Source organism: Mytilus edulis, chromosome 9, assembly GCF_963676685.1.
Source record: "Mytilus edulis chromosome 9, xbMytEdul2.2, whole genome shotgun sequence".
Lineage (NCBI taxonomy): Eukaryota > Metazoa > Mollusca > Bivalvia > Mytilida > Mytilidae > Mytilus > Mytilus edulis.
In genome coordinates this window covers 59145758-59172254 of record NC_092352.1, presented here as the reverse complement: position 1 = coordinate 59172254, position 26497 = coordinate 59145758, and the positions used below count along the sequence as shown (strand labels likewise).

General features: G+C 33.4%; 1 protein-coding gene across 1 annotated transcript in view; it reads left to right on the top strand.

Annotated features, from left to right (window-relative positions):
• The first annotated feature begins 1555 nt into the window (after positions 1–1555).
• LOC139488677 (MAM and LDL-receptor class A domain-containing protein 1-like) overlaps positions 1556–26497 on the top strand; it is a 46423-nt gene continuing 21481 nt past the window's right edge. The window contains exons 1-5 of the mRNA XM_071274486.1: positions 1556–1693; positions 13346–13606; positions 18182–18325; positions 19916–20260; positions 22791–22937. Coding sequence (XP_071130587.1) covers positions 1615–1693; positions 13346–13606; positions 18182–18325; positions 19916–20260; positions 22791–22937 — 976 coding nt within the window. The 5' untranslated portion in view covers positions 1556–1614. The remainder of the gene's footprint in view (positions 1694–13345; positions 13607–18181; positions 18326–19915; positions 20261–22790; positions 22938–26497) is intronic.

Here is a 26497-nt window from a genome sequence, read left to right as displayed (position 1 = left end):
ATTCGTCGATTTGAATGTTCAGATCATTTTATTTTTGTATTTTAAAACCAAGACGGTTTATAGTACCCTTACTTAAAGCTTAAATAGTTAAAAACGTATCTTAGTAAGATTTTATGATCGCATATCTCTTGTGGATGCTCTCTGGAACTCGGTCATCCGATAATCACTTACACACGGGTGTGCCATATGGCTAACGTCATCCGCTTCAAGTCAACAAACACTTGAAACATGGCAATATAAAACGGCGAAACAGATTTTTAACACTAAGATGAATATACCAATAGCTGCTCTTTTCCTAGACTTCATGTGGTAAATATGACTGCCAATGAAACAATGAGACAATTATCCAAAATCAAATAAAGTGGGTGTAAGCATTTATAGGTTTTAATATTGATTCACTTATAGGGTCTTTGCATCGGAACTAAACACATTTATTTAAAATAAACAGTTGTTGGCATGACACGGGTTATGTTCTTCTCATATATTTTATGAAAGTATGATACTAAACCCCTAACGGGAGGTATTGTGCCTGATATTCATATGATGAAGACATAATCTTTCAATCAGTTTAATTGAGGTCTGGAGCTGGCATGTCAGTTAACTGCTAGTAGTCTGTTGTTATTTTTGTAGCATTGTCATTTTATTTATTTTCTTTTGTTACATCTTCTGACATGGGACTCGGACTACTCTTGAACTGAATTTTAATGTGCGTATTGTTATGCGTTTACTTTTCTACATTGCCTAGAGGTATAGGGGGGGGTCAAGTCAGGGGTCTCTGACCTTTGTAAGTCTATTATTATTTTTAATTTTAGTTTCTTGCGTATAATGTAAGTATGACATCTGTTATCACTGTACTAGTATACATATTTTAAGGGGCCAGCTGAAGGACGCCTACGGGTGCGGGAGTTTCTCGCTACATTGAAGACCCATTGGTTGCCTTCGGCTGTTGTCTGCTTTATGGTCGGCTTGTTGTCGCTTTGACAAATTCCCCATTTCCTTTCTCAATTTTAACCAATAACAACCTAATTTATGGCAAAACAATTTACGAAAAAGAAATATGAAGGACATACACCAATGATAACTTATCTACGGGCTTCTGACTTGGGACAGGCACATACAGAATGTGCGGGTTTATATTAATTTGCTAGTGCAAAACTGTTCCAATAATCTTAGACAGAATCATTAGATGTATTGGAACAATGACAGCTTGAAGGATACTTTTATACACAGTGATCCTGATTTTCATATTTAAAATATCAGAATGAAGTATTTGATAGTTTGTTTCTTCATCATGCACGAAGTATAGATTTACAAATTTAAATGTATGAAGAGAAATGTTTCGCTAAAAGGACTTTTCAGTCATTGCTTTCTGTTTGAGTAAAATTCAACCAAACTTGAGATTTTTTTTCTTTTTAAGTTTTTGAACGGTTAACATAGATTATCAGTAGAAAAACTTTTGCGTATCAGTAAGTCAGTGAAATAAATTGTGTTGATGTAATGTAGTGGGTCGCTAGGGTCATCAAACATGTCAAAACGGAAATAAATGTGATGGAAGTTCTTGTTTACCACTTCAAAATTGTTTTACTTCCTTATTACACTTTAAGTTGCAGAAGCATGGATAAAATGAATACAATCATTGTTATATTTTGTATAGCATCTATGGATTTATTTTCTGGGACTTACTATGTATCAGGTACAGAACGTTTTGCATATACGCATGTGTACTAAATTAAAAAAAAAACATAATGAAACGTAATTAATAATAACGTATCGCTAGCATGATAACATGTGAATTTAAGTAAATTCATTTGTTACTTCAATGGGTTCATCCACACAATGTTAAATGTGTCAACCACTGAAAACGAAGGAATACACAAACATATAATTTCTTACTTACATGCGTGCAATTGTCTGGAAAGAACGTCGTGCTATCTGAGACAGAGAGTCAAATTGTCCTATTGAAAATAACAGACCTTGATTCCAATCTTCTGTTTTGTTTTTTGTTTTTTTTTGGAGAAAGGAAAATAACATATTGGTGTCATAAACTATATAACTTATATAAAATTGTTCTTCGGGTAAAATATCTATCTGCTTAGAATTTGTTATCTTGAAAATTATCATAGACAGAGATAAACCAATGGCAATACTTGTCAGCAAAGTAATATCTGCAAATAAGTCAGAATGACCAGAATAGGCAATACCCTTAAGATGTTATTGCCCTTCAAAGTCAATGTTTAACAAATTTTCGTAAATTTTTGTAAACTTACAAAAATCTTCTCCTCTGTAACTATCGAGACAAATATCCCAATTTAAGTCACAATCATCACTGGGGTATCTAAGTTAAAGAATGTGTCCGATGACCCCACCTGCCATCCAACATAGCCGATATGTCCCTAATATGGTTATGTTAAGGTTATCATCTTGAATATTGTTATAGATTGAAATAAATCTTAAACAGCAATAATGTTCAGCAAAGTAAGATCTACAAATACTTTGAGAACGATGCCTATAAACACTATCCAGCAAATAGTAGACACTTTTACATGTGCTGATAAAAAAACAATAAACACACACAATACATCATTATTTAATGAATGTGTTTGTGTAAAATTATATTTTGTAATATTTGAATTGCTCATTTAAAAATAACATTTTCCTTTAGCTGTATCTCTGACAAGTATGACCACATCCTTGACGAATGTTTAAACTAACTACTTGTCGCTTCCTGGTTGTTTATAATGGGGGAAATATTGAATAAAATTGAGAATGGAGAAGGGAAATGTGTCAAAGAGACAACAACCCGAACATAGAGCACAGAGAAGTTTGTAATTTTCTTATTTGATTGTGAATTATATTTTGCAAACAAAAGATATGAACTAGTTGATACAACATACACATTTGAAACCTATGTTTAGAAGGGGTTACCCATTAACTTTGGATAAAAATACAGGGATGTTATATGATTATGAAGTGTCGATATTTCAAATATAAAATCAGATGTGTTTTGATATTGTGTAGTCGTGTCAGGTTTATATGTATAAGTTTGACATCGTTTGAAGTCATTTATTTATCAAAACTTACATTAAATGACATATGTTTCGTGATAATCTGTAATTTCGATTGGCGTATTCGAGGGGCAATCCCATATTATATTAATCCTAGAAGACACACGCGAAATCGCGGGCATTTAGTGTATGTTAACTGTTGTTGAATGAATTTTCCTAAAAGATTTTTAAATTTAAGGAAAGGTATCAAAAGGTCTACCGTGGTGACAGGACAATTTGTTTAGCCTCCCCCGTTTTTTCAAAAGTCCGTTATTTTTTGTTTTCTGTTATTCTGTATACTATGAACATATGCATACTAAAAATAAAGTGCCTTTGCTATATTTACTACCAATTCCAAGTTTACTTACTTTACACGGCAGTCACAAATAAATTATACAGAGACTCTCTACATAATATATATCAGTGACCGCTGTGGATAAATTTGAAGTTGATTGTAAAAATAGCAAAATCACTTTTTTTTGCATTATAAGACAGCATGATCAAAGGATACAGAAAAACGTAAATATATTTTTCCTGTCCCCGAGTACTTAAACTTTTTTAAACATCTCTAAACGGAAGAAATGTATAAAATAGTCCCAGTATTCCTCCCAAAAAAACACAAACTGAATAATCATGAGCAAGGATGAAAAAAGGGGATATGCATGATACCCTTAGGGCACAGAGTCATGTCGATTGATTTATTGTGGAAGGAAGAGAAGCGACACACAAAGTCAGGTCTTCTCATTTAATAGTATAGATGTTATATGCGATTCTTTAATATCAATCATTTTCATTGGACGTTGAAAAATTTGATAACGGGTTAGATTAATATCTAGCAGTCCATAACAGAGAAAAGCCACCATTTTAAATTCCGTTTTTCTTTTTTTTTTTGTGTATGTAATTTCTCAAAACAAAACAAAAAGCAACAAAACAGTCACATTTTGTGACTTACAATCTGCTTTTTGTCAATATTTTTCCCATTTAGAATCGCACGAAAAGTAAAATATGTCTAGTGTTTATGTTTGACATCGGGAGTATACATTCACATTGTCTTGATGCCAATGGCGGTGTAATCGTTTCTTTAATTGAGAAATATGTTATCTTCGATATGTTCGTTTTTTAATTCGATATTCAAAATGTCATAGTCAAAAATAATATTTGAAAGAGTATTTCAAGGTCACTTTTCGTCTTTTGTATGTACGGACAGCTTTAAATTAAAATAATAAATAATGGTATATCTGAAAGAAATTTTTATTCACGGTATGTACGGACGATCTAAAATGTAAAATTTCTACTATAATTCTAAAATCCAGGGATAAGGGCCAACAGCATTCGCAGGAACTTTCGGACTTTTCAACCTCCTTAGTCCTAAAATTTGCAAACTTTGCTTAAAAGAGATACAATTTCCATCAAAAGGGATTTATGGACACTTCCTGTCTTCGGTGTACAAAAAGATCCCAACGTGCTAGCTTCATGTTCAAAATATATATTGCAAAAAAAAAAACTATCGTCAACTGCTTAAATATCATTGCTACCTTCAAGATCTTATAACGCGTAAAACAATTTTAAAGTGCTCACCTATGATAGGAACAGATACAAAGTAAATCACAAATATTCCTCTGAAATTTGGCATCTTTGGCACGTACGGAGGGATCTTATTGTCATTTAGCTATAAAAAGAATCTACGAAATTCATGGTCGTTAAAAAGACATTCTTAGTCTTTCATTTTAATAGTAATAAATTAAATTAGTTTAGACCACCGATTACGTCCATGAGACCAAGGCTTCTCGGATTTTCTAATGACTATAGAATATTGCTTACTTGTTTAAACACTTATTAAAGTGGAACATGGCAATATTTAATCTGATTTTAAAACAAACTTTTTAAATATATACTATAGTAAATGCAGTATAGATATTCATATTATATGCATGCACATCGCTTTGGTTGTTAATCGGTTTTCAAACAGGTTTTTAGAAATTATAACCAAATAACAACAAACAAATTAAAAGAAAAGTATAAAGACGAAAAGAGACTGAAACAAGAAACAAAGTATGCACGTCAACATCATTGGCCAAGATTTAAAAGTCTCGCGGCAAAAAAAACTTGGCTAAATTTAAAAAAAATAAGGAACTGATAATACTGAAATAGTAAAAGAAAATTAAGGAAAAAAAAGACAATGAAGGTAATCAACAAGGTTATTCATTGTTATATGTTGGAAGCATCTTCGTCCTTAGAGTAAAGGTGGGGTGTTAGTTTTACCCGGGATATGTTGAACGCATAGACGTTACGTACGGTATTGCGTCGCAAGATGTAACATTTATAATTTATAATGTTGACGCCATATACTTTCATATTTTCTTATCAAAAGCCAATTTGCGCTATTTTTAAAAAGATATTGAAAATACCATAAGATGAAGAGATGTTTCAAAATGTTATCAAAATTTATTATAAAACAACTAATTTCGAAAGTATCGTTCTTATTTTCTAATCTGTAATAAGTGTGAAAACAAATGCAATTTTTTTCAATTTTATTTTGAATAGAATGCATAGCAAACTTTTCTTAGAAACCTCTTGCTGCTAGAGGTACACATGAGAAGATAAGAACAAGCCTGAAAAATATTTTGACAAATTAAACAAAAAAACCTATGGTATTTATTTTATAAAAATCGGTCATATAATAATTAGCAATATTTCTTTTTATAAATATTTTTAAATCTTTTGAGATTGAACTCTCTTTTGTCCAATATCTGTGTGTGTTTGTGCTAGTTTTCTGACTATTTGAAAGGCCCTTTTAGTCCAGCGGCTACAAGCATATTTATGATGAATTGTGCACATCCTGCAAAATGTACAAGCATGACATTTGGCATAGACCTTCCTTAACTATTACCCTTTTATTTCAGATAGAGAGGCATTTAAAAAAAATGTCTCATTTCCGGTAAAATCCAAAATGGCGGATATCATACTTAAATCGGCCAAATATCGAAAGCTAGTATGTGAAAATGTATCATTATCATGCTGCTATAATAGTATTTGGCTCAAATCTTTGTTATGTACTGCTTTTGGATATATTATATAGATTAGATGTCTTTAAAAACCCTACTTTCGATAAGATATAACATGGCGGACATTGTACTAAAATAAGATTTTTTTAGGGAGGATGATTGAAATGTGTTAAAACGTATTCATACTATTATAAAATTGTGCATGCACCTTTTTTTTATGCTTCTTCGGGATACAATGTAGAAGATATATGTCTTAAAACGTTAAAACTTTTTCAAAATGTGAAGAAAGTGTTTTTTTTTTGTGGTGGTCATAACATTTTTGGTTTTAAGTTATCCTCTAAACCACTAATCATATTCTGTAGTTGATATTTAAATTCAAAGTAAACACTTCCGGTAAAAAAAAAAATAATATGGCGTAAATCCAAATCTTCTATGTATAATTTTGGATAGATTGATTAAAACAAAATAAATCACTTAAGTAATAAAACATTAAAAAAAATTACCACTATTTTGCAAAAAAAAACATATTAATTCGCAGATACCACAACATGCACACGGCGCAGGGCACGGGAGACTTGCTTTTCCACATTAACAACATTCTCGGCAACCATTCTTACATCCACAATGTACAAGCTTCTGACAAAATGATTAGGCCTCAGAAAGAGATTTTTAAAACGTGATCCTCTTTGTCCCTTCCTTTTAGCGTCTCGACTAGGTAGCATAAAATCCAATTTCAAGCTCATCCCTAAACACGTGCACGTGTCTTAGTATATTGTACGGTTTGCATGTTGGAAAAGGCTAGTCTTCCTTTTTGCGTAAATAGTTAGTTCTTCCTTTGCTAACCATGCTAACCCCATCTGATAAGTTTGTGCGATCTAACAGTAAACACAGGTGATTTAGGCGGATCAATTATCATTCTTTATGTTAAAGTCACATCTTCAAATGCCATCAATGTCTCCCAAGCAGTCTTTTTCCCCCTTTTTTCAAGCAAACAGTGAACCGTATCACAATATGTGTGTGTGATCACTCATCGCTAGTGCATTCGAAAGGTCATTGATAGATATTTATCCGAAGCTTTTCTCCCTCCTAAACACATTCCTGTGTCACATAATAGCAAAACAGTAATGACAGCATCACCAGTAAGGACTGTTTGAATAATGTCTCGTTTAAGTTCGTGTTTCACGGTTTTCTTTAAGGTAAGGGCATAATACCCTATCAACATACTCTTTATGAAACACCTTGAAACTGTAACAACAGTGGATGTAGTCTCTGATGCGTACATAGACAATACCGGTAGTTTGAAGGCTGCTACAAGAAACACGAGCTACAACTAGGGGAAAGGGAATACATAGACGAATACAGGGTCAAAATTGATTTCTCAAAATTGGCAAAGTTTTCTGAAAGATGACGACATTAAGAAAGAACTTTTTAGTTTTATTCACAGGAGTTTGCTCAATAGATTTTGAGGAAAAGGTATTTGTAGCAACAAATGCACAGGATGTTCTGTGTTATCCACCACATGATGATGTTTCAATTTTAGCCTAATGTTAACATAACAAGGCTTATACTAGAATCAAGATACATTGTACATGTGTCTGATGCAGTGATACACAGACTTAACTGAGTCATGATTCGAACATTAGACAATGATGTTGCTTTCATTGCTGTTTCGTTATTCTGTGTCATAAAGGCAGACGAATAGATATATATCTATCCATGACCTTTCAAATGCATGTGTACTTGAAAGGGAACGTCGTTGTTGACATGGATAGCGTTTGAAGATGTGACTCTATGATTTAGAATGATGATTGATCAGTCAACATCACCAGATATGGATTTGATAATCTCATTGATAAAACGATACATGGTTAGGTAGTAAGATCGAACAAACTTGTCAGATGGGGTTTACGAAGCAAGAAAGCATGTTTTTTGGAGAGGAAAGACTTATTGATGCTATTCGAACATCAGACAATGATGTTGCTTTCATTGCTGTTTCGTTATTCTGTGTCATAAAGGCAGACGAATAGATATATATCTATCCATGACCTTTCAAATGCATGTGTACTTGAAAGGGAACGTCGTTGTTGACATGGATAGCGTTTGAAGATGTGACTCTATGATTTAGAATGATGATTGATCAGTCAACATCACCAGATATGGATTTGATAATCTCATTGATAAAACGATACATGGTTAGGTAGTAAGATCGAACAAACTTGTCAGATGGGGTTTACGAAGCAAGAAAGCATGTTTTTTGGAGAGGAAAGACTTATTGATGCTATTTGAACGACTCTGTCTAGATTTGTTCAGCATGTAAAACATGCAATTTACCATGGCGGTAGCGGATGAGTAATAGGTTTGGAATTGTTTCCTATGCTAACTAGTCCAGACCCTTATGAGGCTATTTGAACGACTCGGTCTAGTTGTTTTCAGCGTGTAAAACGTGCAATATACCATGGCGGGTGTGGATGAGTAACAAGCTTGGAATCGGTTCCTATGCTTACTAGTCCAGACGCTTATGAATAGCAAAGGGAAAAATATAATCCATTAGAACCCTTTTGGAAAACTCTTTGTGAGGCCTCTTCACCTTATCAGGAGCTTGTACATTATTGATGTAAGGAACAATACCACGGTCTTTGTCAATGAGGAAAATCAGCTCTCCGATTGTGAATAAACATGTATTTGCGGCAATAAATCAGTAATTTTAAATATGTTTTAGTACTTAAGTGATTTTATTTCATTTTCATCAATCTATCCAAAACTCTACATCGAGGATATGGACTGAGGACTCATCTTTGAAATTTACGCCGTATTGGTTTTATCTACCGGAAGTGTTAACTTTGTATTTAAACATTAACTATAGAAAAGAATGAGTGGTTTAGAGGATAACATAAAGCCAGAAGTTTAATGACCAGCACAAAAAAAAACCACATTTTCTTTACATTCTGAAAAAAAAGTTGAATATCAAAATAAAATAATAAACTTTCTATGTCCGCCATTTTGAATATTACCGGAAGTAAGGGTTTCAAAGTCATCTATACTATTAAACGAGAAGACCTCATTTTGTGTGTCGCTTCTCTTCCTTCCACAATAAATTAATCATCATTTCTCTATGTTCTTTAGGTAACACGCATAGTTGCATTTGTCATCCATTCTTATGATTATTCAGATTAAGTTATTTTGGGAGAATAACAACAAAATAAGTGTCCGGATATTGTTTCCGTTATCAGACTGACTTTTAGTCAAAGATAAGACTTCCGGTTTTAAACATGCACAAGAACAACCAATCGTATGCTTGATTACAAAAATGAAAAATTAATAAGCCAATCAGAGCGTTCTTCATATCATGGTTTTTAGATCGCAAGAGCCACAACTATTATACCTCCATAGCGACAATTATGTTTTCGCGTTTAATATTCACCTGTAAACTGCGATTATACTATTATAATATACAGAGACTCTCTATTCTGTCTACTTTTTTCAAAAATATTTACTATCTAAGGGGTCATACCAGTTGCATATATATTGAAATAAGTAAAACATGTGGAAACAAGAAAGTGTCCAAAGTATACGGATGCCACATCGGCACTATCATTTACTATGTTTAGTAGACCGTGAAATGGGGTAAAATCTCTAATTTGGCACAAAGATTAGAAAGATCATATCTTAGGGAACATATTTACTAAGTTTCGAGTTGGTTGGACTTCAACTTCATCAGAAACTACCTCGACAAAAACTTTAACCTAAAGCGGGACAGACGGACGGACGGACGAACGAACGAACGAACGAACAGACTAGAAAACATAATTCCCATAAATTAGGCATAAACATTTATTGCTGAAAGCGAAAACTTTAACCTGAAGCCGGACAGAAGGACGGAAGAACGAACGAACGGACGAACAGACTACACTGCTAATTTTGCATAGGTACTTTTTCTGTACAAAAAATCTGTAGTACTGGAAAATTACTTTTAAAATATAGTACTTTTTTAGTACTTTAAATTTATTGTAATATTTAAGTACTTGTTTTTACAGTACTTGATTTGTACTTCAAATTTTAAGTACTCAATTTGTACTTTAATTGTGTAGTATTAAATGTGTACCTCAAATATTAGGTACTCATTTTGTACCTTTATTTTGAAGTGCTTGATATGTACTTAAATTTTAAGTACAAATCAAGTACTGTAAAAAACAGGTACCTAAATATTGCAATAAATTTAAAGTACTAAAAAAGTACTATATTTTAAAAGTAATTTTCCAGTACCACAGACTTTTTGTACAGAAAAAGTACCTATGCAAAAGTAGCAGTGTAGAAAACATAATTCCTATAAATTGGTCATAAAAATTTATTGCTGAAAGCGAAAACTTTAACCTGAAGTCGGACAGAAGGACGGAAGAACGAACGAACGGAGGAACAGACTAGAACACATAATTCCCATAAATGGGGCATACAAATTTATTGTTGAAAGTGAAAGTAGTGATTTGGCCAAAATGAAAGTAGGGTAGAGATTAGAGGGAGCCAGGACTTATTCGGGACGTCGAGATCGGTTATTTTTAAGCTCGGGATAACGGGATTGATCTTTACGGGATGCGGGAATCTTTTTTTTAATTTGGGGATGTCGGGATATGAATTTCGTTAAAATACGCACCTCGGGATTTCATGTTTTTAAGTCCGGAATTTCGGGATCAGGGCCTCTCAGACCACCCCTCAAATGAGCCTTAGTCATTTATACGAGATTCAAATCCTACCATTGGCATGTTAATAGGGCTCTTAAAAAAAGTACTGATGGATTTTCCTAGAAGCACATTTTATTACAATAATAAAGGTCTATATTCATGTTTGAAGCGGTGCAAATTTTTAATTTAATTTGACTTTTACCAAAAAAGCATTGTATTGTAGCAAAGTGGAAGAATAATTGTGGTATGAGGCCAGAAACACGAAAAATAATTGAATTTAACAGAAAAAAACACATAACGAACTTTGGAAAAAAGGGAGAGTGCTTTTGATACCTTATATGAAATTCTCTAGTCATGATATCTTTTACAAAAATTCATCCTACAACAGTTTACAAGCTGTATATACTCGCGGGTGTGTTCTAGTATGTTTTATACATTGTATCCATAAACAGCATCATAGAAAGGTTCCTGTACAATTTAATGATATGAGCAATACGTCAAAACACCTTTCAATCACCCTCCATAAAAAAGTAAGCTAATTTTAGTACAATGTCCGCCATGTTGGATTAAACCGGAAGGAAGATTTTTTAAGGCATATAATCTATATGTAATATATCCAAATGTAGTGCATAACAAAGGTTTGTACCAAAACTTATTATACATGTAGCAGTATGATAAAAACACCTTTTCACACACTAGCCTCTGATATTGGGCTGATTTAAGTATGATGTCCGCCATTTTGGATTTCACCGGAAGTGCATTTTTTTCAAATGTCTCCCTTTCTGAAATAAAAGGAAAACATTTTTCCTCAAGGGAAATTGTTTATTCCTAAAGGGGAAAAGATTTCCCCCCCAGGGAGATTGCTGCATGAATATTATCTTTTAGGAAATTCTATTTCTTCTGAGGAAATTTGTGGCTTCTAATTTTTCTTGGAGGAAATACTTTTTCCTGCGAGGAAATTTTGTCAACTTCAATTTCCTTTGAGGACATTTTTGATAAACACTTTTCGTTAAGGGAAAATTCAAGACTACAAATTTCCTCTAAGGAAAAAAATTGTTCTCCAAATTTCCTCTAAGGAAATTTCTGTACAACAAAGTTTTCCCCTTTTTTCCTCTATGGAAATTCATAACAGTTCAAAATAATAATATGTTTTCTAGTATGAATAATTGATACAAATAATAATAAAAACTTTAATAATTTTTCACTTACGAGTAAAATACAAAAACAATAGTCTGGTTGTTTAATACAAACCTTTTGATAAGCAAAACGCTATGAATATCATACAGTTTGTGATGTTATTAATATTGACTCCTTGTGCGTTAATCTGAGTGTTATTTTGATTCAGTAGACTTATTTGGAATGAATATTTCCCGGCTGCCTAGACGGCATAGTGTGTATTCATATAAAAGTCGCGTCTGTGCAGAAACGTCTACATGACGGCCTTGGGCGGCTAGACCTAGGAAATGCTTTCCGAAAATAATTGTAAGGTGATGATGTTTGTGAAAACACCCGACTCAATTAGCAATTTGTATGAACTGATAGTTTCCATCTTTGAAATATGTTAGTTTTGTATTATAAATGCACATTTTCTATTTCTATTACATATTTCACCTAGGGAATTGGTAAAATAACGTTTGGACATAGTGGCAAGACATTCGATTTATTTAAATTGTGCTTCATGAAAAAGTTTGTTTTTACATTTGAAACATTGAAAATGCTTATCTTTATCAGAACCTGCCATAGTTTTAATATGGTTTGATTATATTATAGTGATAATAATTAAATTCGAAATTATGATTAACTTTCCTCATAATCAGAAAGACAGGTTTCCTGATGAATACTTCGTTCAGGACTTGCTTTAAATTTTAGCCAACGCCCCCCCCCCCCCCCAAAAAAAAAAAAAAAAAAACAACGTGTAAGACGTTAGATGTTGATGTACTTAATTTTGCGGTTTGTATGTGCAAAATTACAACGGAACATAGAAAAATGCATTTTATTCAATCTTAAATGTTACGCCGGACATGCTATTCATAACGTAACAGTAAGATTTGTGTGATCAATAAAATAAATGTTTGATGCAACAATTTATAGAATTAACTTAAAATAAGAAAATCATGTCAAGGCTGTAGATATATTTATTTGGAATATCTTCTATTTTTCACTTATTCGTACTAAATTTATATAAAAAGATTTACATGTTTATTAAAACCGGTTTTTTTTCAAAAGTTAATTTTCGAAGGGTTAAATATTTCGCAGTGGTATCTTGCCTTGGCTTTGTTTGGGCATGTTTGTTTGCTTTTTGGCCTTGAATGTTTGTCCCTAAGTAAAAATGAAGCAACTTTGTAGATTTCTGCCAAATGATTACTTAGTAGAAGAACGCGAATTCTTCGATCACTTTTAGCGGTATTTTCCCTTATGAAGTAAAAAAACTTGTGAGAACTTAAAAAAAACCGTTTTTTCGAAAAAATACTTAAGAAAAACTTTAACACCCTCGTTTTGTTGGGAACGTCGTGTCACCCACAATGATACCAATACCGTGCGCAACGTCTTACTGTTTATACCATTTTAAACCTGCAGTGTGCTTAACATTCACTCAGAAATAATCTTCATATTTTCTTAGGGTTTGAAGGAAGTGTCATTGAAAGCGACTCAAGTACGATCATCTGTTCTGATAACAAAACTATTTCCATAGTGAATATGACAGTAAAGCAAACCACAACATCATGTTCAGAATATGATCAGTGTAGCCTGACAGATGAAGAGATGAGTAACATTAAAAAGAATTGTAATGATGAGCCGGCATGTTCTATCACTTCGCTCGTTCCAAATAGCTGTTTAATGGATTATTACGGACACATGAATATATCGTATTCTTGCAAAGGTAATAAATGTAAATTGTTCTAGAAGAAATTGAAATGATCAAAATAAGTTCTTACTTTTACAACATAGTTGTATGTTATTGAATTAACTGACGCAACTTTCCTTTGATCAATGTATATGTCAACTACACGTATTTGTTTTTTTTTGTTAACAATTATTTTACTTTTAATTTTTAATGGTTTATTTTTATAATTTGTTATTTGGATGGAGAGTTGTCTCATTGGCACTCACATCACATCTTCCTATATCTATGATGTATATGGAATGGTTGCTATTCAAAAATCAAAGTATAACGTAATGTTAATCCGAACACATTACCGTGCGTAACTTCAAAGTATTTAAGTCTGAATCCAAGTTCTAAAACATTCTGAATTTTGAAAATAAATAATACAAAATAATATAAAAAAAGGTTTTTAAATCATGTTACATAAAAGTTCTTTTACTTTTTTTTTTTTTTTTTCACTTCTACAAAATTCTTAAAATAGATTAAAACACTTGCATCCGGCGACAATGTACATTTATTCTGGGGGTCAACAATGTGCTCTTTCACTCATATCTAATACATGTTATGTATATGATATTTTACTCTATTGAATTCGATATTTACTATCAACAATACATTTGTTTTGCATCTTTGTTAGATAAATTTGATTGTATGTGTGTTTGGTTTATTTCTACGACCTATGATACTTTACTAGCACAATTTACCTGCTGTTATCCAATTATTGACACATTACTTGTGTCTATTAGAGTTGTTCATATAATTTTGTCAAGTGTAATTAAACACTATACAACTGTCTAACAAGCTAGCTAAGAGGTTTTATACATGTATAAAACTTACCCATTTATTCGGAAAATGCCTGTACCAAGTCAGGAATATAAAGTAGTTTTTAAGTTGACTTCTTCTCTTTAGATTCTACATGGAGTTCGGGATTTTCGGTATATATAATTTATTTTTTGTGCAAAACTACAGGCTGCCGTTTCATAAAGCAATCGCTAATAACGACAAAGTTAAACGTAGATTTTAGCGTGTTACTAACGACTACACAACGATTAAGGGTACGTACGTTTCATGAAGCTTACGTTGGTGAATCGTTAGATTTTTCAATCGCTAGACAATCGCTATGATTTATTTTTAGAACGGGAGGCCCAGGAATTCGCACTCTCTATCGTTGGAGAAAAGTATGCTTATATTAAAGCCATTTTTTTTCAAAAGTGATAATTTTCGAAAGGTTAAATATTTCACAGTGGTGTCTTGCCATGGCTTTGTTTGTAATCGTTTGTTTGCTTTTTGGTCTTGAATGTTTGTCTCTAATATTTTATTAAATGTGCATTTGCATTCAGATATCGCAGATCAAATTTATTCGTTCATAGTGTATTAATTTACGTTTTTTGATTGAGTAAAGCCTGCCAATTGATATTTCATCGTGTGTTTTTCTATTTTGTGATGTTATGCTATTGTTTCAGAAAGAGGGAGAAGGTTTGGTACCATTAAAACTTTTAATCCCGCTGCAAATGTTTGCACCTGTCCTAAGTCAGGAATCTGATGTACAGTAGTTGTCGTTTGTTTTTGTAATTTATACTTGTTTCTCGTTTCTCGTTTTTTTTTTATATAGATTAGACCGTTGGTTTTCCCGTTTGAATGGTTTTGAACTAGTTATTTTGGGGCCCTTTATAGCTTGTTGTGAACCAAGGCTCTGTGTTGAAGGCCGTACATTGACCTATAATTATTTACTTTTTTAAATTGTTATTTGGATGGAGAGTTGTCTCATTGGCACTCAAACCACATCTTCTTATATCTAGTAAACGACGACGAGTAAGGGTCTTAAGTTTAAGAAATCCTCATTAAAAAAAAATCCTCCAACAGTAGACTTAATAAGATTGTTTCTATTCTTTTTAAGAATGATTCATGAAAGTCCTAAACGATTTGGGAATTTTCACATGACACTCACATGATCTCCGTGGAATGGTCTATGCTAAACCAACCAAAATTTTGAACATAAATTCTACATCCAAAAGATCGATATTGGCGTCAACATTTAATTTTAGTACAACTACTATCTTCAGTTTTGTTTGATAAATATAACGAATTAGTCGAAATTCAATCTCCATTGACGTTTTGGTAAAGAGTACTTTCTATCACGTCTGCAATTTTATCGAGTATGGCATGCATAATAAACATATTAGGCCTAGTAAATTATTACGAACGGCAAAATCAATTACAGAAAAATTACATACATTGTAATTCAGGCGACATAAGAAGACACCATGAAACCGTGAATTTTTGAACTGCATAAAAGGATATCATTTGTCAATTTTGATTAGTATCTAAATAAAATCAAACGGGGAAAAACTATTTTAGTTTCTTCGTTATAATTTAAATATCTCGGATAATAAACAAAAGTTAAGATGTCATAAGTTATATTTCATCATGTTTGGTTTTTGATATGAGATACTAGTACTGAGAAGCTGAACATTCAGTTTTATAACAGAGCCAGTGCAGTTGGTTAGCCGACATAAAGAAAAAACTGAAATCTGATTGAATAAAAATTCGATCACTAGAACTACGTTGTATTCGCCAGTACCCAAATATTCGGCGCTGAACGTGAATGTTGAAAATAATTCCAAATAAGCGCTTCAGACGCATGAAATTTATCACTTGGGTTTTTATCTATTTTTCTCACACTACTACTGTAACACAGCTTTTGGATTGCAAACTTATTTATTTTTTATTTTCTATTCTATTAACCATATCTTACATCTAAGGTTATTTCAAATAAATATCTGATATTCAAACAGATTAGAATGGATAGTTTTACTAGTAACAGATTAATAACGAGCAGATGCTATCTAATTTGCCGATTTAAGCGGTCTCTTTTAAAATTAAAAAGTCGGTGAGATCAATATGCTTCAACCAACCAACAAAGATGGTTGCCTACTATGAATAAAATAATCTAACGAAAATATTTTTATACTTCATTGTTGGTAAAATGCTGTTTTTTAGGGAGGAGGGTGTCGTCCCCATCTCTCTCTCGTCCTGAATTTGTTGATATGTATTTTTATTTGACTTTTTAAAACTCATTTTCTCTTCCAAAACGGGTTCATATATCACAAACAAATGGTTTGGTCCAGATATTTCTGATTGTTCTGTTGAAATAACTTGTTACAAATATTAATTGTAAGTACATAGCACGCAAATTCTCTTATTTTACTCGAAAATCAGTGTGAAAGGAGGTCAAAGTTTGAAAAAAATTATCAAAGTCGTCCTTCCAAGGTGTGGTAAAAGCGTATCTGCAAACTTAAATATACCCTGTCTACCAGTACGGTAGCGAGATATGATATACGTGTCATTTCCAAGGCTCCGTGTTGAAGGCTGTACATTGACCTATAATGGTTTACTTTTTTATAAATTGTTATTTGGAAGGAGAGTTGTCTCATTTGCACTCACACCACATCTTCCTAAATTGTCCAAGATTTCAATCCTTCCCTGAAAACCCTTTGTCGTCGAAAGATTCGGCGTCGGTTGTAACTTAAAGTATGCAAGGCGACGGCTATCTTTTATTTAATGATCGCTTTGCAACAGGTTTAACCACACGTTAATAGCGTTCGCGATTCACACGCAATGTACGACCATCACAAATTACGATTGATTTATGAAACGGAATTTAAGCGTTACGTTTGCAATTGGTTAAGCTGGTACCTAACACTACAGGGAGATAACTCTGTAAAATCAGCAGAACGTTTTAATGACGTTGTGTTGTTGAGGGAATATTTTATAAAAGCTTCTCAATGATCAAAATAAGTGTTTGTCAAACTACTATATAACCAGTGTATTTTTTCTGATTAAACGGTTGGTTCAAATTTTTTGAAAATTTTATATTTTCGTCAAAGGATCAAAATAAATATTTTGTCAAAATTTAAAGAAAAATAAACGTGAATAATTGATTTTAGTTAAGGTGTTGGTACCACCTTAACGTTTAAACGTACGCTTACGATCGTTTTATGAAACGACAGCCAGATTTTTTGTTTATTTTGCTTTTCATTTTGTGTGAGAAATATAAAGATACAGTTAATTTGAATGACTGTAACTCGTTTGCAGATATCAAAAATATACCTGTAGCACCAGAAGTTAGTGATTTGTAATCAAATCATTATGAGACTCAGAAATAACACTTTCCAGTTTCTGCGGAGACTTTGCCAAGATGGAAATAACAAGGAGTCTCATTCGAAGTTTTTTATAACATTTTCTTTGTGTTGAAAAAACTAAACATAAAAAATTCCCCCTTTTATTTTTATTTTGAAACAACAAGAGTGTGTCAAATTACTATCATCGGTCTAGATTCCCCATGTTTTTTTATTGGTTTGACAGCAAATTGTAATAAGTACAGTTGTGGACATCCATGACGAATGACAATTAGGACAACAATGAAGAACGATAATTATTTATCCCATAAAAATGCAAACATAGTAAAATATTTCAATTCTTTCAAAATTATGTTAATTTCATTGATAAATGAATGGTGAAAAAATATATTAAAGTCTGCTTACAGTTGTGATAATGTTATTTGTAATGTAGAACGTGTAGACTGCAGTTGTAATTTTGAACGCGGGATGTGTGGTTGGACCGTTGGCGGTCCGGATAGATACATATGGCAAATTGGTAAAGGAAAAACTCGTACATTAAATACAGGACCAAATAGGGATCATACAACTTCAACTTGTAAGTACACACATATTAAGGCTACATCGTAGAACAGAATTTGTTACTGAAGTATAGAGATTGAGGAATGAATTCTGATGTGTTTGCGCTTTTGATTTTGCCATTTGATTCCGTTATGAATTTTCCTCGGAGTTCAGTATTTTTGTGATTTTACTTTTTTTCAGTTGTTGTCGATTGTTGCTCTCAGTCATATTTGTTAACTGTTATTTTAGCATAGTTCATGGTGGTTTTTTTTTTACATACCGGGGTCATCTATAGCCTACAGTACGAATTATAATTTGCTCATTGTTGAAGACTGTCCGGTGACCAATAATAGTTGTTACATATGTAACATCCTCCACTCTCGACCTGGGGATAGTTGGAAAGCTTATCACATTTCTTTTTTTTTATATATATATCAAGGACAACTTTAACAATAATTAATAAAACATTTATAACACAGAAAAAAAAAAGAAAAAAAAGCACAAAATCCATTATCGGTCTTTAACGATGAAATTGACAAATGTGTTCAGATATAATTTTTTTTTGTTTAAATGAAAGTAATACTATGCTTAAGCAAAATGAAGGAAAATAAAATCGTAAATGCTTGCATTTGGCACTGTGATTTGTTGCTGAAAATATTTCCACAGTATTGTGCGTGTGTGTTTTACGTCAGCAGTCATCATTTTACTGTATCTATTTTAAGGACAAGTTCAAAAAGTCACATCTGAAATATCTTTTTTTAGTGATAACTTGATCCGTTGATTTCTATATTCTATTTGCAAGGATTTTATGTCGTTGATACAAGTATACAAGACGAGAAAAGACAAGACAAGAAACATTCTTTATTAAAGTCTCACGACTTGTTACATAAATGTACAACAAATACAGCACAGGAAAACATCAAGAGCTACTCTACAAAGACTTATAAACTATTTTATTAAAATATGATACAAAATCATGCTACTTATCTTGAGTATCAAATACATTTTCGCTTTAATGAAATTCCATTGCAGATTTTGGCAGCATCAAATACTATATTTTCATTTTTGAAAATAATGGTCAAGTTTCCCTTATCAGACATATATTAAAAAAAAATATTCTCATAAAAAATGCTAGCATAATTAAAAATAATATAACGAATATAAAAACGTACAAGATTGCTTATTATAACAAACATGTTTGTCATCTTTAACGCCATCAGCACAGTTTAAGCATACTCCAATTTTAATATCAATATTTTCATAGCGATCAGTTTCAATTCTGATGGGCGCTACTCTACACACGAATTCAGAATGGAATTTCCCAAAACAGGACCAGACAGTTGAGAAAAAATTCAATAGAGACCGACACTAATAAACTGTCAACGCTATGAACAACCAAAATAAGTACTGTTTATACATGTTAGAATAGTACATACTTGTAAATTTCTTGCGTAATGAACTTCTATTAAGGACGTGATAGGAATTAATGAGCAATACATTGCTACATATAATACAAATATAATAACCTTGATATTTTGTCTCTTTGACAGATTCCTCATTTACATTCTCAATTTTACATATCTTTATCTTTATTGAAATATTGAATTTTGACTCTCGTTTATTGTAGCATATGGTCACTTCATTTACACAGAATCCAAAACTGATTATTCACTAAATGACGAAAGCGATTTGTTAAGTGAGTGGATAATACCGAGTACGAAACAGTGTCTGTCATTTTGGTATCACATGTATGGGAAAAGTATCAACAAATTGGTGGTATACCAAATGAATAGTAATTATAAATTTGAACTATGGAACATATCAAATAATCAAGGAAACAAATGGTATTTCCAGTCACTGACACTCAGAGATATAGGACCGTATCAGATTAAGTTTAAAGCAATAAGAGGCAAATACCGCACAAGTGACATTGCTATTGATGATATTGTTATTACCAATAATGACTGCAATGGTAAGTACACGAAATACAAGAAATACAGACATAATTTTAATGTTAACTTAGGTAACTGTTTTTATTTTGAAAAAAAACCGACACTCGCATGCCAATCCACCATGGAGCTCATTGCATGTTCCAAAGATGGTCGGCAGTGGAATTTAAATCTAGGTACACACTAAATTCACAACACCAAAAGACAAACGATGCCACGACATATATATATCAGAATCCAAAACAGTTTTGGATTCTGTGTTTATCCTTTACTATAGATAATTTAGCTGATCTGTAACAATAACATCTTCATGCCTTATATATCATGTACTTCAGTACGCCGCTAGATTAAAACTGACGTGGAAAGGTAACACACGGCCAGCGAAAGCTTTTTTTTGAGAGCCCAGGTGGTCGTGTGGTCTAGCGGGACGGCTGCAGTGCAGGCGATTTGGTGTCACGATATCACAGTAGCATGGGTTCGAATCCCGGCGAGGGAAGAACCAAAAATTTGCGAAAGCAAATTTACAGATCTAACATTGTTGGATTGATGTTTAGACGAGTTATAGTTGATGTTTAGACGAGTTATATATATATATATATATATATATATATAGATTACTAAAAAATCCAACATTTCCGGTATGAATAGTTTTAATTAAAACTATTCATACCGGAAATGTTGGATTTTTTAGTAATCTATATATATTTCTATACACAAGAACATTTATTATAGTGATCTTTATATATATATATATATATATATATAACTCGTCTAAACATCAACCCAACAAAGCAAATTTACAGATCTAACATTGTTGGGTTGATGTTTAGACGAGTTGTATATATATATATATATATATATTTAGACGAGTTGTATATATATATGTATATATATATATACCTCGTCTAAACATCAACCCAACAATGTTAGATCTGAAAATTTGCTTTGTTGGGTTGATGTTTAGACGAGTTATACAATGTTAGATCTGTAAATTTGCTTTCGCAAATTTTTGGCTCTTCCCTCGCCGGGATTCGAACCCATGCTACTGTGATATCGTGACACCAAATCGCCTGCACTGCAGTCGTCCCGCTAGACCACACGACCACCTGGGCTCTTAAAAATAGAGCTTTCGCTGGCCGTGTGTTACCTTTCAAAGTCAGTTTTAATCTAGCGGCGTACTGCAGTATATGATATATAAGGCATGAAGATGTTATTGTTACAGATCAGCTAAATTATCTATAGTAAAGAATCCTACAAATTAATGTAAGATACAGTCACAGAAAATAATTATATTTATAAGTATGTCTGAGTCGGTGACAACCCTACAACAGATGTATCCATCGGATCGCCATCAATGATGGTGATACATGGCTGTGTATATACTGTATATACAACTCGTCTAAACATCAACCCAACAATATTAAATCTGTAAATTTGCTTTCGCAAATTGTTGGTTTTTCCCTCGGCGGGATTCGAACCCTTGCTACTGTGATATCGTGACTTCAAATCGCCTGCACTGCAGCCGTCCCGCTAGACCACACGACCACCTGGGCTCTTACAAATAGAGCTTTCACTGGCCGTGTGTTACTTTTCCACGTCAGTTTTAATCTAGCGGCGTACTGCAGTACATGATATATAAGGCATGTATATATATATGAGGACGACGAAAAGAACAAGTTCACAAAATGCTACAATGAAAACTAAATACTGATCAACACCAACTTCACCTAAAACTGTGGTTAATATCTAGTGCTCTGGAAGGGTAAGCATGTTCTGTCATACTCCCAAATCGATTGCCGTTATTGATTGCATTTATAAAATTCATTGACAGTCCTGTAAACCAATGATGGTTAGAGCTGGTTCATTTTACATGTACACAGCACCTTTATTTATAACTTAATCGAAATTCCTCTCTTGTGAACACTTTTTGTTTTTACAAAGCAAGTGCTTCTTTTAACGTTTGTTTCCGTGTATATTCAAGAGCAGAACGAAACTTTGTTTTCTTATATTTAAGGTTGTATACATAAAGTTTAATAATTTAATAATTCTTTACACGATAACCTGTATAAAAACGAATCTTTTAATTTTGAAATTCGACAAAAACGTATACCGTATCCATACTAAACCGTACGGCTGTCAACAATGAGCACAACTCAAAAGCATATACTGGGCCATAAAAGGCTCCGACATGACAAAATGACAAAATGTGAAACAATTCAGACGAACAAAGAACGAACGTGAACGACCTGATTTATAACCAAATAATAAAGGAAAAACGGATATATCAGACATAAAACAAAGATAAGCACCGAATAACAGGCTCCTTATTTGGAACAGGCTTATACATAATGTTGAAAGTTAAACATGTTCGTGAGCGCTAAATCCTACCTATTACATGAGACAGTGTTGAAGCAGCACAAAAATGTCCTAACATAAAGACACTATACTTTTAAGTTGCAATCTCTACACATCCAATGGATGTAAAAACGTCACAAACAGACTAAGAAAAGTATGAATTGTTAACTGGTTATCATTATTTGTATGTCCTTTCAGCTTTTTATCTTCAAATAGATTGTAATTTTGAGACGGACATTTGCAAATGGTCAAAAGATAGCAATAATATATATGAATGGATAGTATTTTCTGGTAGTACACCGTCTAAAGATACTGGACCTGAAAGTGATCACACTCTTGGTTCATGTAAGTTTGTTGTTAAAAGAATGTATAAGTTCTATGGCAGTTTTGATACCGCCTTAACGTTCTTGAGCCGTACAAACCAAATTAAAATATGAATTTTATTTATTGTCTGTGTTTTGATTGTTTTAATTTAGCCCGTATTTGCATTTGAACGAACACAGTATCACGGGTGTCATTTGGTTTATCGAGAGAAACGATCGTGAAAGAATGTCTAACGTTGGTTAAGCTAGGTTCACACTGCCGATCAGACCAACTCGATCAATCTCGATCAAGACAAATTAAGCGATCGGGAGACTGGTCTGTCTCAATCGACAAGAATGATCGGGTGGTCTACCTTGGTCGTCATTGATCTGACTTTCTACCAGAGAGTTTTTGACATGTCAAAAACATTCGAGTAAGGATCGAGAAGCCAGTCACTCGAGAAGAGATCGAGAATTCATCGAGTAGCGATGGAATTGATCTGGAAAGGATCGTGAAGAGATCGAGTTTGGTCGGAATACAAATAGTTTACCGATCACTACTCGATCATTTCGATCTTTGCTCGACTTATATCCGATCAATTCCCGATCAACGACGACCTGTACGATATGTGGTCAAGATTAACTCGACTAATGCTCGATCGCTTTATGATCACTGCGACTTCTATATTTTTTTCATCGCAGACCAACTCGACCAAAACCCGATCTCTATGCGAGCACATTCGATCACTCTTCGATCTCTACTCGACCATACACGAGTATCGTGACTGCTACACGATTCTCTAAAAATATGTGCAGCTCTGATTAACTCTCATAACTTTGTTTTTTGGAAAAAATATATTGCCACTTTTTATTTTTAACTGTACACAAACTTCTCCATGTACAGTACGCGTCTGTACTTTTGCAAGAAGGTGTAAAATTTTAAAAGAGGGAACACATATACCAAAGGAACAATCAAACTCAAAGGTCAAACCGACACAGCCATAGCGAAATACGAAAGCCGATGAGAAGACAAACAGAGGGCTACATAACACAACATAAAAAACTTAAAACTTAGCAACACGAAACTCAATATCTCAGGTGTTTCGGAAGTGAAGTAGATTCTGCATTTTGGCCCTAGAGGATTTTTCAAATATGAAAGTAATTGTGCATTAAAATTCAGCTGATGACTAAATTAGCCTTCAAAGTTGGTTTTTAAGAACATCAATGTTATTTTTAAGCAGTTAAATGGGCTATTTTGTTTGACTGTCCGTATTTTCCGTATGTCCAGAAATTTTTGTATTATAAAATGAGATGTTGAATAATTGCCAATGAGACAACTCTCCACAGGACACCAAATGACACAGAAATTAACAACTATAAGTCACCGTACGGTCAAATTTTTACAAACACTTTTTGATACGATTAAAATTCTATTTTTGGCAAAATTTGGGAAAATATGTGACATTTTTTTACCCCTTTTAGCAATATAAAAAAGGCAGGTTGTTGCCATAAATACATCAAAAAGAAATATCTTGAACAATTCACCTACTGGGTATCAGATCTATGGAAAATACTGATAACATACATATGCACATATATGACACAGTAAGCTTAATTAGTAAGAAAGCAAGGCAAAAGGGATTGTAATTTTTATGTATATTGCTATCTTACATCAGTACTTATCCAGTGACAAATCTCATTTTGAAGAAAAGAGCAATAAAACTCTCATAACAAATCAGAGTCCTACTTTACTTTCAGGAAACTTTATAACCATTTGATCCTATTTGTTCAGCTCCTGCAAGTCTCTCATACTTTTGATTTTGACATTTCATTAGGGACTTGCCGTTTTAAATTTTTCCTCGGAGTTCAGTATTTTTGTGATTAGTATTTATACTGCCCACACAGTGGTCGCCTTGTCAGTCACTGCATGATCTAGATTGTTTGGCACCCTTTGCTGTCTACCTCTTTTTGTTCGTTTTCTACGCTCTCTTCAACTCCGTCACAGCTATTATTAACCTGTCTATCTGAGCTCTAACCACCTTGCCAAACATTCCAACTGCTTTATTTCCATGTAGATATGTTGAATGTATAATTTTACTCAGACCTTCTGTGAACTACTGAATCTAACTAAATAAACGGGGAACGTGTCCATCGGACACAAATAATGCTCCCGCTTGCATATAACGTTTATAAAGAGTCATTCCTCAAGAACGGTAAAAGTGACACCACCCACAATTCGCTTTTGATCTGAGTTTTATGTTATTGCGTTTCATTAAATTTGGTTGAAGCAAAATAAAATTAGAGAACGGAAACTAATTGTTGGGACGCACGTATACGTACCTACTGACGGACAAGGATAACATGTAATGCCTCCTCCGATGCAAAGGGTGATATAAACAAAAATCCGATGTTTTTATACTGAAATTGAACATACCCGACCAATGCCCGACTATCCCTACGACCCCTATACGATCAAGTCGATCTGGTCTGGCCGAGGTCAGGCTGAGATCGAGTATAGTTGATTTGGTCTAGCTAGTCGAGTAAAGATCGTGTAGAGATCGTGAATTGGTCGGAATTATCGAATATGTATTCAATTAGTGGTCGGGTTTGAGTTGTGATGGAGTCGTGAATGGTCGGGTTAAGATCGTGTACAGTCGGATAGCACTCGGGTAGAAGTCGTAAACAGGCGCGATCAAGAATTTGGTCACGCTTGGTCGTGGAAATTTGGACAATCGGGATCATCGAGTTGATCTGATCGGCAGTGTGAACCTAGCTTTAAGTATTGCGAGACGATCGTGAAAGTTCTGGTACCGGTGACCTATAGCCATTCTTCCCCAATGCCAATTTATCCGGGGGGGGGGGGGAAACTGGATTGATCCATTTTTTCCCCCGGAAAAATTGGAATGATTCAACTTTTCCCCCTCAGCGTGATGGGGGAAAACCAGTATCAGGCCAATGTTTCCCCCTAAAAGTACGAGAAGCTAATTTTTCCCGCTTGTAATATGACGTCGGCAACGTCAGACTGGAATGGAATGACTACGAACGTGTTTTTTTTATGTCCTATGAGACAATGCTACTTACAGTTCATATAAAAAAGCACGCAGGGGACAAACTTTAACTGCAAAAACCTGTATCATATTTAGTAAGATTGTGAAACGACAGATATGACTATAATTTTGAAGCTTAGTTTACTTACATCATTGAATATGGTCTAGCTATTCGAGTAAAGATCGTGTAGGGATCGTGAATTGGTCGGAATCATCGAATAAATATTCAATTAGGTCCGCTCCGCTAATTTTTGCCGAAATTACGGGCTTTGGACTTTGATAAATTGTTAAAGATCACAGTTACACGGATTTTTTTTCGAAACGCTTTCAGATATGGGGATGATTTTTGGTATATGAGTTAATCAAGATGAGTTGCAGATCAAGTTGAAGTTTTTTTCCGCTCGGCTAATTTTTGCCGAAATTACAGGCTATGGACTTTGATAATTTTTTGAAAATCACAGTTGTACAGACCTTTTTTCTAAATGCTTTCAGATATTGGGTTGATTTTTGGTATGTGAGCTAACCATGATGAGTTACAGATCAAGTTTAAGTTTAA